General features: G+C 44.5%; 1 protein-coding gene across 1 annotated transcript in view; it reads right to left on the bottom strand.

Moving 5' to 3' along the window:
• Window positions 1-9,325, bottom strand: part of INO80C (INO80 complex subunit C) — a 30,552-nt gene extending 21,227 nt beyond the window's left edge. The window contains exon 1 of the mRNA XM_063163694.1: window positions 9,176-9,325. Within this exon, the coding sequence (XP_063019764.1) occupies window positions 9,176-9,310 (135 nt within the window). The 5' untranslated portion in view covers window positions 9,311-9,325. The remainder of the gene's footprint in view (window positions 1-9,175) is intronic.
• Window positions 9,326-14,651: the final 5,326 nt, after the last annotated feature.

Here is a 14,651-nt window from a genome sequence, read left to right as displayed (position 1 = left end):
CTGTAGTCCTGATGGTTTCAGGGCATAAATGTAACCAAGTTTTTAAGCAGAGCAGTCATCTCTTATTAAAGGTACCAGTTTATCTGGAAAATTAGGACAAGTTTTTGGATGGACTGCATACCAATACACCACAGATTCAACAGAAAGACTTTTTATGGCACATAACTTTCACCAGCTTCCTAGAGGATTTTAACTCCCTCCACCTTTATCCTAAATAATGAGTGCTTTCACAATACTTTCTCCCTTGCCTGATGAACATTGCCTACACTCCTGAGATGCCAACAACCTTTGCTGCAAATATGATCTCCCTGATTCATATCTAACCAAACTCTAAGCAGTACTTCTGTATTTAGCTTGGGAAGTTGCTGTTTCACTTTCAAATATGAGAAAACACTTAAATGCCTGAAATTTGATTTGAGCTTTCCAGCTGTACTGCTTAAGTGACACTAGCCACACTTGTAAACCTTGTCTAATTTATGCAGAAACTATCAGGTGTCTCAGCCTTTCCTGCCTTTCTTCTTGTTCTTTCATTAACTCAGAAAAGTAAAAGTCTGAGGAAGCAATAAATAAGGCCATCATTAAAATCACACTGCATCCTTATGAACATTAGGCTAAGTAAAGCTACAAGCATGTCAACACTCCAAGGGCAAGAACTCAAAAACCTAAAAGTTGCTTAAAACTGTGTAGGTTTTACCTCTAGGCCTGTGGATGACTGCAAAATCAGCTATCTTTTTTAATTACATCAGGTTTTATGTAGCACACATATTAGGTAGGTTGTACACAGAAGCATGGAATTTTGTATGTTTATTGAAAATTGATTAATTACACAACAAATCATACTTCTCTGTTTAATAAATGATAAAAAGGCAAATATGATACTAAGAGTCTCTTTTCATGTGGTATCTGAGCAATGGCCTAAAATGTTTTATAAAAGGAATTTAATCTTTTAATTCTCAAAAACACTCCTTATCCACAGCAGGCTCTTTTAATCAGCAAGGTCAGGTTTTCTTCCTGAGTCAGCCAGTACTTACATCCTGGGACAGGACAATTACATGACATGTAGCCACAGATATTAACCCCTTCCAAAATTATGGCTCTGCCACAGTGTAAGTATGTATTACTCACAAAACAGTTTCCTTCTATCCATTTCAAATTTGTTTCTTGAATTAACAGTATTGTATTTTACTACAGCATAAATATATCTTATTAAATGGCAGGACTATTTCCCTTTTTGAGTAGAGTTTAGAAAGGGAATTAGTTCTGATATTTGCAGAACTGTGTTTTTTGTATTAAAATTATCTTAAGACAAAATATGAAACAGAAATAAAGACCTAAAATGCATAAGCAGGCTATAAATACATAAGCAGACCATTCTGATAACCATGTTCATTACCAAACTACGGATTTGTTCTCTTTGGAACAGAGAGAAAACCTCCATCCTTGGCTGTAGAGGAGAACATCATTCCACACTCCCACACCAGACCTGCTTTTAGCCCAGTGGTTAGGGTGTGCTTGGGAAAAAAGGGTTTGAATCCCTGCAGGCAGTGGCAGGTAACATCAAGTGGAGGACAGATTAGGGAGTTGTAAGGACAGATGATATAAAAAGCAAGTATCAATGCATAAGTGTGCTTCTACTTTTGAAAGAAAGGATATAATACCTGCTTTCAAAAAGGCAGATGTTCATGGTTCTGAATCCCAAGTAGAATGAGTTTCCTAAATCTTCAGGGAGAAGTGTAATTAGGACCAGTACATATTTCTTGATAACTTATTTTGGTGGCATCTCACAGTTAGCAGAATCAGCTGAGGGACTTAGGGGCTGACAGACAAGCAATATGACAGATGAAGCTGTTACTTTCCAGGCCTTCCTGCAGGCAGGGACACGGGATCAAGCATTTCATTTAGTCTGTTACAGTCAACTCACGAAATCCGGAATTAAGAGTATGAAAGCTCATGAAGTAGGTTGCTTGTAGTGGACAAGTGTTTTCCTTGTCACTTGGTCGTGCCTCTTCCTTGTGCTACACCCCACAGCTGCCAGAGTTCCCTGTGAATCAGTCCAGTTCACCAGGGCAGCAGCAATGCAGCTTCCAGGGGAGGGGGAATGATTGGCAAATCCTGACAGCAGACCTCTGTCGGTGGGAACAGGTCTGGGGAGAGCCGAAGCTGGCATGATGTGCACACAGCTGGAGCATGCAGCTGAGACTTGTGGAGGTGGATAAGAGGGAAGATAGGAGGAGACTGGGATTCCAGTAATGAGAAACTAATCCATTTGCCTAATTGAGCCTCTTAAAGTTGCAGGTGTGCTTTGCAGTGAGGCAACACACGCTGTTTATGGATATGAACTCTTGTGTCAGGGCCAGGCATACTTCCCAACACAGTGTGTCACAGCTTTTATGGCTTTCTGCAGGTTAAATAAACAGCCAATCTCTCCATTCTGTTTTCTTGGAATGTCTGAAAAATGTGTTCACAACCCTCCCTGGCTAATAAATTAATATTAGCCTTTCTAATCCAAAATGAACGCGTTGAATAAACAGATATAATATATAATTGACATAACTACAAATGCCTTGCTACAGCAAGAATTGAAGTTACTACCAAACACAATTATTGCACTTTAGAAAAATGTGAAAAACAGTCCAACACCCCTTCAAATCTGCAATATCTAGACAGTTAAGTTACTGCAAATTTTCTTTTGTTAATCTGAATATTTTACAGTACTAACTGGATTCTGAGATCACTTTTTAGGGGTACTATCTCTCCAGAGAAAATTTCATGCTAAAGTACATGTATGAGGTGTTTTAGACTGCTCTTTCTCCTTCAAAAAAATAACCTATGCTATTTTATCTCCTTATGATAGAAGTGGAGAACCATCTTTATTAAGTCTCCTAAATTTCCTACATGTTTATTATGAATCCTAAAACTAAGTGTATTCATAGCAAGACTCAATTTTATGTTAGCTTAAGGAGAGATTAAAATTGTGTGCTAGGACAAGTGAAGAAGAGTAAAAAACCCATGACACCAGCATACTGATGCTCATAGTAAAAGGCAACACACATATGCTTTTGCCTTTTTACAACATAACAAATCTGTGTTTACTGTAAAACTAAAACCTATTCACATTTGGTTGGGGGAGGTAGGTAATTCTTTGAGATTGGCATTGACTGGTTTAGAAATTCACATACTTTTATGATTACAGACCATCTGAAGCCTTCAAAATGTGATAAATGTCAAGCAAAGTTAATTCTTAGCTCTGTTTTGACAGTTTCCATTTTAACCTAGATTGCTCTAGAAAAGCAATTCCCTTTTTAAAATACAGCTAAGCTTAAAACACACATAAATTTTGCCAGATTTCTGTAGAAAATCTGCTTTTTGTCTTTTAATTACCATTTTTCCTCATCAGGGACTGGAGGGATTCTCGTTCTTTAACAGATTTAACTTCAAATGTGCAAGTGACAAAAAATGGCGCTTCGGGATAATCCCATTTCTCCTTAGTGGACTGCCTGAAAATAAGATGTATTTTGGAACAGTATTGCAGCTATTCACTATCAGCTTTGTTGCAGCAAGTATCTTTGTGGTGCAGACTCTGAAAGGATTAGATATAAGCAGTGACCCTCTGAGAGCTGCAAGTCTGGGGGGTTCTCTGTGGTCTGGTGACATGCACCGTGAGGCCAGAGCACGTTGGTATGTGTGGGATGGCTCAGCCAATTGAAATGCTACCTGCTAAAACTCTTGTTAAGACACGGCAATTTGTTTTGGACTGGCTGCCAGTTCTGTAAGAGCCAAAACTCTTGGGTAGGGTTTGGTACAATTGTGCAAGTGGCTGAACTCGAAGAGCTCACCTTAGCAGTTTTTATCAGTAAGTAGCAATCACCTATAATCTATCATGGTATCTGTATTTTATCCAACGGAAGTGTCATTTAAATCAATTTCATTAGCTTTGAATTAACATCCCGTGGGAACACACTGTATCTTTTAAAGATGCCATTCCAGGCAAGCAGTAGCCTCAGACTGGAACTGCTTCACTGGTTAAATTCAAGTATTTTTGGTTACTGTTACAATCTTACAGGATGAGAGGTTTTAAAACAAACAGTGTAGTCTAGAGCATAATGACATGACAGCTTTTTAATAAACTGGCAAATAATATGTACTTATATCTCCCTACTAGTACACTGTGTCAGGTTCCTTCTGTCTTTTAGGGCAGGTGGATTGGTGAGAAATGCTACTTGTTTATCAAACTCCCAACTATAAAGAAGAATCATGCTTTTCTGTAGCAGAAAGTTCATATGGTCTAGCAGAAAGTCTGTAAGTCTAATAAGCCTAATACTAAAATAATTAGAATAAGTTTGGTATCATACTGATTGCAGTAAGCAAGGTCTGAAGTGGTAAGTAGGTAATTTTTAATTTTCATTCAGAAAGTTGTCATACTGTGCACACTGAAGGAGGTCCCCTAGGAGATTGTCCCAGAACATGGTGACAGCAGCAGCTCAGCTCAGTAGCTCTAGTGGTACTTGCCAATTCTGTAGTTCAACTCATTCACTCTAACCTTGATTTTCAGGAACCAACAGCCAAATCAAATGGGCTCTTTAAAAAAAGTTATTTTAAAATTTATTTGATGGTTTCCTACTAAGAGTGCTAGGCTTGGTAAAACAGCATGACAGGAAAATTGATTAAATTTACTGAAATTTAGGGTCAAATTCTGTGCTGTTTATGTACTAGGATAAGCTCCCTGCCTTTCGTGGGCAGCTTTTGAGTACATAACAGTAACCATGTTAATATGTATATATTTAAGTCCACTTATTGAACTTACAGCTGTCTATCAGAACTGTGAAATCTGATGATCTTCAGTTTACAAGATAAAAACATCATAATCCAGATACATCTAAAATAAAAATAGAGTTCTAATTGTGTCAGAATCACTCCATTTATTTTTGTGTGGTGCATTAGATGAGCTTATTTAACAGGACAGTAACAAAACCATTTTGATTTTATTTTCTAACATTGTTGTTGCTTTTGCTTTTAAGCATAGAATGAGAAATACAGAAAGCATTAAGCAGACATATCAATAGTACTTCTATAATAATAATTATAGATAAAATCAATATAAATACCTCACCAGTTTAAGTCTGAAGTTATTTCACAAATAAGGTAAGCAAATTTAATTTACATTATTTAGCATAATTTCTCTCTTTAATTTTCCCTATGATAAAATCAGAAACTTTTTTTCCAAATCATTCTCCCATCTTACTGCAAATTCTATCTTTAAAGATTGTCAGCTGTCACAGAAAAGCATTTTTCTTTATTACTTACATCTTGATCTAGAATATATTCTTTTAAAAGCTTCCTGTTGCAGTATAATTTATAAAATAATGGTGTGAACATTAAGGTAGAGCAACTGGTGGCATTTTAAGATCGGTATCAAAGATTCTATCCCAGGTTAAGTGATAGTAATTGATGAGACAGGAGACCTAGAAACAAGTCTGAACAAGAGCCAGGGATGGAGGTGAATCAGCAGCTACTGGGAACCACTGGGCAGGGATATCTAAGGGAATGGTGCTGTATAAATCACTACACAGCACTGGTTTTGACAGATTCATGTTACCATTTAATATACATAATAATCCTCAACAGGGCTGCAGCACAGACTGAGGTATTTTGCAGTGGCACAACAACATGGGAGGAATAATTGTGTAATGCTGATGAAAGTGAAGTAATCAATTTGCAATCATGCTTTCCTGTAAACTCACTTTTAATATTACATTTGGTAAATACAGGCATTGTGTCCAAAAAGCATGTGTCTCCTTCTGCAGACATGACTGACAAGCCCTATGAGGAATGTGCTTCCAAAACAAATATGACTCAATACCTTTGGGTCGGTAACTCACACAAATCACACAGAATGTTCTGAGTTGGAAGGGACCAACAAGGATCATCAATTCCAGCTCTCAAGTGAATGGCCCATATGGGAATTGAACCCAGAACCTTGGTGTTACTAGCACAACACTCTAAAAAAAAAAGATGAAGAATGTTTTTTGGTAATGATGTTCCTAAGGTGTATCTTAGAGAAAGTAGCAATTCACATGTTGGAGAAACAAAATCAAAATGTGGTTTATAAAAAGCTGCATGCTGTGTGATAATTGTGCCTTCTTGTAGGATACACACAGTCACTCAAACTAGTTGATTACACTGCTCTTCTTATGTAAATTTGTTATATAAAAAAAATGAACACATTCTTAAAATTTGCAGTTTTACCAGACCAGAGTGTCTTTCAGGGTGAGCATTGTGACAGCTGCTTGTGATAGAGAGCACATGAGAAAAAAATCTAAGTATACAATTTGCAGAACTAACAAAAATCCCTTTTTGTTTAATTTCACAAAGACGGAATCAGAGACACGGGGATGTTCACAGTTGGCACAATGGGAAGTGTATTGTCATATAGGCCAGCACAAGGTTCTTAGCAGAAGTTGTTACTTAATAAAACAGGGGATCCCCAGATCTAAGTTGACCCCTGCAGGTGGTTTTAAACCTTCCAGTAGGGATTATCTTACCTGCAGTCTGCTAGCTAACCAAGGAAATAATGTCAGTTTACTTAAAAAACAAACCATTTAATGCTGAGTTATGGCATGACATATTTTGGTGAGCTATGGCATAATCAACATTTTTAACTCAAAACATGCAGAGCCCTCATTTCATTTCTGTTTGAAGTGGCTAACTCCAGAGCTAGCCAACAATATTGAATGAGATTGCTAGAATGAGCTGTTTCTCATCCCATTCCTGAGGTTACACATTTTCTGTGGCATTTTTTTATTTTCCTTGTGGGATTGATCTGCACTGCTGAAGTCAATGAATGCATACGATGACTTGGATGTTGTGTTGAGAAATTACTTCTTTTTCCACTGAAATGACTTGTGAGGAGAATTACAAAAACTGTTTGCCACACAGTATTGAAACCCAGCTTGAGTAAGAAATCATGGATTGTCTCATAACACTGGAAGCTGTCCACAAGATTAAGTTTGGTGTGAACTTTGGAAAACAGTTTTAGAGGCTGAAGGGTGTGGGGAAGTCTTAAGCATGAATTCCTTTATTCACATTTAAGTTATATGTCAATACATAATGCTTTATATCTGCATACACACACACATGCACAGAACAGACTGCTCCACACTGGAAAATTCAGATCATCATCTCTATCACACCTTGAAAAAGCTGTCAAACATGATCATGTCAGGCAGTTTAATTTTTCACAGTTGTGGTGCAGTTTGTTAGTGACATTAAGCACTGTGGTGTGTACTCCCTGTCCTAGGATAAGCCCACCAGAAAATAAACCATGTAACTGCCAGGGGGTGAAAACAAGAGCATCATTCCAAGGAGGAAGAGTTTGTGTCTGTGCTCTCGTGTGTGCACAATGGCTTCTATTTGCCTGGAGAGAAGATTGCTGAAAAATGCATGAGCATTTTTCCTGATGTGAAAACAAACAACCTAACTGGCAGTAGAGCAGACTTTGTAGCTATGCTACTGTTATAGCTCATGAAATATTACTGACAATAATCATTTCTTGGAGGAAGAAAGGAGTCTGCCATTTTTTCCAACCCTCTTTTGACCACTGTAGCTACCAAAATCTTTCTGGAAGTAATCCAAGACATAACAGCATCTCAAGTCTGTAGAGATGTCATATACATGCTGACTCTGAACATCTTCTAGGACTTCATTTTGGAGCATGAGATGCCACCTCATCATCAAGAGGCAGATGCAGAACAGAACTTTTTTGAATGATTGCTTATTTTTATAATGGTGTGATCTACACCTCATCATCAAGAGGCAGATGACATCAGCTGGGGATAGGTGCTGGTGTGACACAATGCAGAAAGTGAGGCTGCACCACCCGCTGGGATTGAGTTCTGGAGTTTAGGACAAATTGACATTAGTATCCCTTCTCCCTCCCTGACTGACTCTGTTTCCCAAAACTCTCAGGCTCTGAGGTTATATCTTCATTTCACATGTAGATAAATCTTCTATCCGCTCAGTCCAACTGAGAGAAGGCCACGTGCGCTGCACACAGCAGACCCAGCGGCTCCTGGGTTGTGCTCTGTCCAGCACTAGTCCCTCCTCCGCCACAGCCCGGCTGCCTCAAACTCAAATCAGCATCACGCAGGGTGGGAGATTTGTGAATCTGGGGTACGCACGGAGCTCGGGCACGGCACAACCCCGCGAACAGAGCCGGCACAGCCCCGCGTACAGAGCAGGCACAGCCCCGCGTACAGAGCAGGCACAGCCCCGCGTACAGAGCAGGCACAGCCCCGCGTACAGAGCCGGCACAGCCCCGCGTACAGAGCCGGCACAGCCCCGCGAACAGAGCAGGCACAGCCCCGCGTACAGAGCAGGCACAGCCCCGCGAACAGAGCAGGCACAGCCCCGCGTACAGAGCCGGCACAGCCCCGCGTACAGAGCAGGCACAGCCCCGCGAACAGAGCAGGCACAGCCCCGCGTACAGAGCAGGCACAGCCCCGCGAACAGAGCTGAGACAGCCCCGCGTACAGAGCAGGCACAGCCCCGCGTACAGAGCCGGCACAGCCCCGCGAACAGAGCCGGCACAGCCCCGCGTACAGAGCAGGCACAGCCCCGCGTACAGAGCCGGCACAGCCCCGCGTACAGAGCCGGCACAGCCCCGCGTACAGAGCTGCTGCTGCTGCTGGAGGGAGCGCAGGGAGGGAACAGCGAGCTGCGGGGCGGCTGCTCGGGACGTGTCACCCACCACACGGGTGCCACCACACGCGGTATCTCGCTGCTCACACACGCAGCCTCCTTCCACGGCATCCAGCTTAAGCTTTGCCTCATCGGGCCGCACACCGGCCCGAGGAAGAGGGGACCGCCGCCACCGGCCCAGCTGCGCCCATGGCGGGGACGGGACACAACCTCCACGCTACGGCGGCACGAAGGAAGGCCCGGCACTCGGCGTCCCGACCTCGCAAGGGCCCCGCCGGCCCGGGCGGGACGGGACGAGAGAGGAGGAGGCAGGGGTGCCGGGGAAGGCGGGTGTGTCCCGGGATACCCGCGGCACTGGGAGCGGGGACAGCCCGGGGGGGAAGGGGCTGCGGGACTCGCTCCCAGCACGGCGGGAAAGGGCGGGGAAAGGCAGCTCGCTACCGCGCATGCGCGCCCCCCGCCCCCCTCTCCCCATTACCTGTGAGCCGCCAGGCGCTGTCGCCTTCTTCTTCTTAGCGGGGCCGCCGCCGGTACCCGGGCTCGCCGGGCGCTTCTTGCTGCGGGACGCGGCTCCGGCGGGAGAGGAGGCGGCGGCGGGGACCAGGCTCGCCATGCCGCCCCGCTCCGCGCCCGGGCCGGGAGCGCTCCCGTTCCCCGGCAGCTGTGGCGGTGCGGCTGGTGCGCATGCGCAGTGATGGCGCGGCTCCGCCGCTCCGGGCCGGGCCTGGTCGGGGAGGCCGATGGCGAGCGGGGCTTGGCCGGCGTTTGTGAGGCCTGGAGCTCGGAAGGAAGCAGCTCTGCCGCCTCCTCGTTGCCCTGCAGTGCCTTGGGCCCCTACTCAGAGACCTGGCTGCGAGGGCAGCCTCGGGCCGGGGTAGCCCGTGTGCATGGGAGGTAGCAAAGGTGCCGAGGTGAAGGCTTCCTCCCCGTAAAGGGTGAGCGGGACTGCAAAAGGCGCTGGGTCTGAGTCAGTTATAGCACAGAGGCTTTTGCAGATGGACTTAATGATATTAAAGATCTGTTCTGACCTTGACAATTCTATGGTTCTAACTGTGTAACCTTTGAAAATACCAGTTATTACAGTTAACATTAAAAATGACTACAGCTGGTTGATACTGATTGCCTGTGGGTAATTCATACTGCATAAGATTTGGTTGCTTCTACAATGTTTTGGCGTGGCCAGTGGCGTGGTCTATAGGTTTTTCCTCTTCTTGGAATCTGGAATAGTTTTGCACTGGAGAAGCATAGCAGAATAGATTTGAGGGGATTTGGACTGTGCTCTAAAGAGTTTTCATGGTCCTCATACTGTCCGTGCTGTTTTACGCCATACCCAGAGAACTGGTTGGTAGCGAGGTGATGTTGCACAGTTCTTAAACTGCTTGGTGACTGAGACAACTTGTGAGTTGTGTGCTTGCGTGCACCTGCATTCAACATGCTGGTCAGCTTACTGCCATGCCTGTTTGAGCTGCTTCTCTGCAGTGCCAGTCTGCCAGGTTTGCAGCTGCACGCGGTCCTGTCCCAGCACATGCCTTGCAGAGAGGCAGAGGTCCAGGAAGTTGATATTCAGGCATAAAAATTAGGTCACGTTTATAGACGGTGCTGTAATGAGGGCTGAGCTTGGGCACAGTAGGGGTGCCAGGCAGTGCTGTGTAAAACAAAAACTTTGAAGGTGGCCTGGAAAAGAGTTGAAAACAAAAGCTTGGACGTCCAGGCTGTGTTCCAGGCACCTGTGTATGTAGCAGAAAAGCAGGACAAGATTTGCTTTCCAGGGGCATAAGCAGGGCCTTGTACAAACATCCAAGTCCGATATTCTCCTTTCTAACTGTACTTGCTGTCTTTCTGTCTGATCACACAGGCTGCCAGCAGCACCACAAAGCCAGCTGGTAAACTGGATTGCATTTGCCCTTAGTGAGTGTTTCAGGCTTGTGTGTGCTCTGCAGTTCATCTTTCTTCTCACTTCAGTGAACAGCACACTCAAAAGGGTGACCTGAGTGTGGAACAAGCAGGGGCACTGGGAATCACAGAGGAGTTGTGTCCCTTGGTAAAGCCAGATCTGCTTTGCTGTGTGCTCAAAATGTTGATCTTGTCTCAGTCAGCCTTTTCTTGTTCCCAGGGCTGGGTCCCATCCCTTTCCCATGCACATGCTGTGTGCTCAGCTCCCAGGCATGCCCAATTAAATAGGAAGTATACTTTATCACAGGGATGTTTTCACTGAGAGGAGAATCTTTCATGCAAGTGAATCATGCAGAGACTTAACGTGCTGCATCAGTGAAATTTTTTAAATAGTGCTTATCCAGGCATTTTCTTACCTGTACCCGTTTTTATCAATTGCTTTACTAAAAAAAAATCACAAGGCCCGTGTGTATTGCAGCAATATTAAGTACAACAGCATTTTGCACAGTACCAAGTGCTTTGCAGGATCACAGAATGGGTCAGGCTGAAGGGACCACAGTGGTCATCTGGTCCAACCTCTGTTCAAGCAGGGTCATCCCAGAAATATGACACAGGGTTGTGTCCTGAGACTTCTTGAGTACCTCTGGTGAGGGACACCCCACACCCTCTCTGAGCACCCTGTTCCAGTGCTTGGTCACCTGCACAGTAAAGTTCTTCCTCATATTCAAGTGGAATTTCCTGTGCATCAGTTTCTCACTGTTACCTCTTTTCCAATTGCTCAGCACCGCTGAGCAGAGCCTGGATCCATCTTCTTGGCATCCTCCCTTCAGATACTGACAGACATTCATGAGGTCCCCTCTCAGTTGTCTCTTCCCAAGGCTGGACAGGCTGAATTCCCTCAGCCTTTCCTCATAAGAGAGATGTTGACCCTCTCCAGGAGCTCCTGTTTCCCTTGTACTGAGGAGCCAAGAGCTGGACACAGCACTCCAGAGGCAGCCTCAGTTGATCTGAGTACAAGGGCAGGATCACCTCCCTCCACCTGCTGGCAATGCTCTTCCTAATGTGCACCTCAGGATCTTATTGGCCTTCTCAGCCATGGCTCCTGGAGAGCTCACTCATGGACAGCTTGTTGTGTTTGCCAGGACCTCCAGGTCCTTCTCCACAGAGCTGCTTTCCAGCAGCTCAGCCCCCAGCCTGTGCTGGTGCAGGGGGTGCCTCCCCAGGTGCAGGACCCTGCATTTGCCTCTGTTGAATTTCAGACAGTTCCCCTCTGCCCATCTCCACCCTGTCGAGGTCCCTCTGAAGGGCTGCTCAGCCCCCTGGGGTGTCACCCTCTCCTCCCAGCTCTGTGTCATCAGGGAACTTGCTGAGCAGGCCTCTGCTCCTTCCTCTGAGTCATTGATGAACACGTTAACACTGGCTCCAGTGTTGAACCTTGGGGGACACCACAAGTGACAGGCCTTCCACAGGACCCTGTGCCGCTGATTATGACCCTCTGAGATCTGCTGTTCAGCCAGTTCTCAATCCACGTCACAATCCTGGAACACCCATAGCTCATTGAGAAATAGGAACAATGACAATGTAAACAGTGGTGGTGTCTGTGGGGGATGAGTAATAGAATCAGGGATGAGAGAAGGGCTGGGGAGTTGCATGGTGCATTCTCCCTGCTCCTTTGAGTGGCTGTCTATAACCAGCTCTGCTGAAAATGAAGAGATGTTTTTCTGCTGAATAAGTGTCATATGTATCTTGCTAGGTTCCTGTTACACACTTAAGTAAGCGGCTGCTTTGTGATACAGCTCATTTGAACAAGTGCAAATTGCAATTCTTTACCTGGCTTGGTGCAACAAGGCTCGTCCTGCTGTTAATTTTGAACCTGGCTTGAACTGGATACCTTTCCCTTAGTGGTGTTGCAAGGTGTGTTTTTATATGCTACGTTGCTGATATGAAAATTAAATACAGCTAAGCAACAACTCTGCATGCTTTCTGATGTGAATAGCCTCCAACATGCCTGTTTGTGATAGTCTTAGGGATCTGGAAAAGCCCCTGGTACTTTTTTTATTAATAGCTGGGGCAAAATGCAGGAATTTCCTGAATTAGGGAAGAAGATCTTAGGCTCCTATCCGAGATTTGTGATGTGCGGTGTTGGTTTTTTTGTCTGGTTTGGGGTTTTGGCTTTTTTTACCCTTTGGCTGGATGAAAATTTACCATAATAATTTTCTCATCATGCACAGGGGATTAGTACAGTGTGAAGCTTTTTGAGGAATGTGAAGGGTGGTGAGTGCCTTGTCTCTTTCTCGGCTGTTTTTATGGCCTGGAAAGGCTCGGGATGGCCTTGGGCAGTCCGCGCTCCAAAGGACGAAAAGAGTCTTCAGGTTTTTTCTCGGTCTTCAGTGTTTATTAGTTTTTTATCTACAATATTTTCTCACGGCCCGACAGAGGTCTGCACAGCAGCCAGCCATGAGCACACTGAGAGCCCCCGGGGCGGTCACTTATCTTTATACCCAAAACTACGTGTGAGATATTTACCTATTTTCCCCTTACCTTTCACCCTTATTGAGCAGTGCACTTTTAGTAAGAACCAATCCCAAAGTGCCACCACCACCACAGAAGATGGAGGCCAAGAAGAAGAAGAAGAAGGACAGGACACACCCCAATTCCTCCATCTTACTTCTCTAGACCCCCCTGTACCGAAATTCTAAAACCTGTGTCTCACACTCTAATTAACCTATCCCTTCACCATTTATCCCAGTGAAATCCTCCCATCCTCATACAGGTGTCGTCTCCCGTGCAGGATCAAAGTCCAGCCACCAGACGCTTCTGGCAACGTTCCAGGACCTCCGAGCCCCCCAAGGGTGGTCTCGGTGACTCTGCACATCAGTCCTGAGGTGCTGAGATCCCACAGTGCCTCACAATTTAAGATTCAATTTTTTTCACGGATGAAGAAAGTGCTGGGAGACAAAAGAAGTTTGGCAAGCCAGCAGAAACATCTCTAGTGTGAGGTAGGATAAGCAGAGTGGAGAGAGAAGGTCCCCAGGAGCCGTGTGAGTCAGAGCTGCTCCCTGCCCCAGCCCCAAGCGCAGCTCCCCAGCCGGGGCAGAGCTGTGCCAGCTCTCTTCCTGCCGCTGAGCTGGCCCGGTGCGGTGGCTGCTGCGGGGGGAGCCTCTGACTGACACATTCAGGCTGCCTGGGAGGAAATGTGCTCCGTGCTTTCAGTTCAAGTGCATGGCAACTCTTCTGCTCCATCAAAAGGAAAAGGCTAGTAGGTGTAACTGTGTATTTATTTTATTTCAAGCTTTGAACTTAAATCTCTCTCAGTACCCAGCTTACATCCTTCCTTGCTGTTTAACTATCAATACTCCTATTATTCTTACTTCTGTGCTACAGAAAACTGTGTGTATTAAAAGTGAAATTGTGCCTTTACTCATTAGCTATATTGCAGTTGTAAGTTAATCAGGTACCTAAAATGAAGCAAGAGAATATGTATAACCCCTCTGTATATCACTGAATTAGAATGAAGAGTTTAGACTTCTTAAATAACCTCTTCCTCGTTTTTTGGGTGATGTTTTTTGTACCTACAAAATGGGGATAACCTTTTCTTGGACAGTAGGTTGAAATGAAGATAGGAAGCTGTGGTAGTTAAGAAATAGCTCATAGTGATGGTTACATAGTGATTTGTACTATTACAATTTCCTGGCAACAGTATCCAACACGTTCAGACAAGATTTTTGTTAATTTAGCCATTTTTAGCAGCATTGCACAGGTGCAGTTTGTGCTCTAATTTGTAAGGTTTTAACTCTTCAAAAAGACTCAAGTTGTATTAAAACCAAAAGCAACTGTTTTTTCCCATTTTAGTTGTGTATGGTATCTGGTATCGTTTGAATTTTCATAGAGGCTCTGGAAAAAGGAAGGATTCCTCTGTTCACTGCTCTGTCAGGTACAAAGCAATGGATTCCTGCAGGGTAGCTTGTGGGGTCTTGGTGGTGTTTTGTACCTTACTCTTTAAAAGTACTTGGAGGCTTTGATGACATTTCAGAGCCTGCAGTGTGAACTCTTGTGATTTG

Source organism: Melospiza melodia, chromosome 1, assembly GCF_035770615.1.
Source record: "Melospiza melodia melodia isolate bMelMel2 chromosome 1, bMelMel2.pri, whole genome shotgun sequence".
NCBI lineage: Eukaryota > Metazoa > Chordata > Aves > Passeriformes > Passerellidae > Melospiza > Melospiza melodia.
Note: the sequence above shows the minus strand (reverse complement) of the source record. Positions and strands in the feature narration are given on the sequence as shown.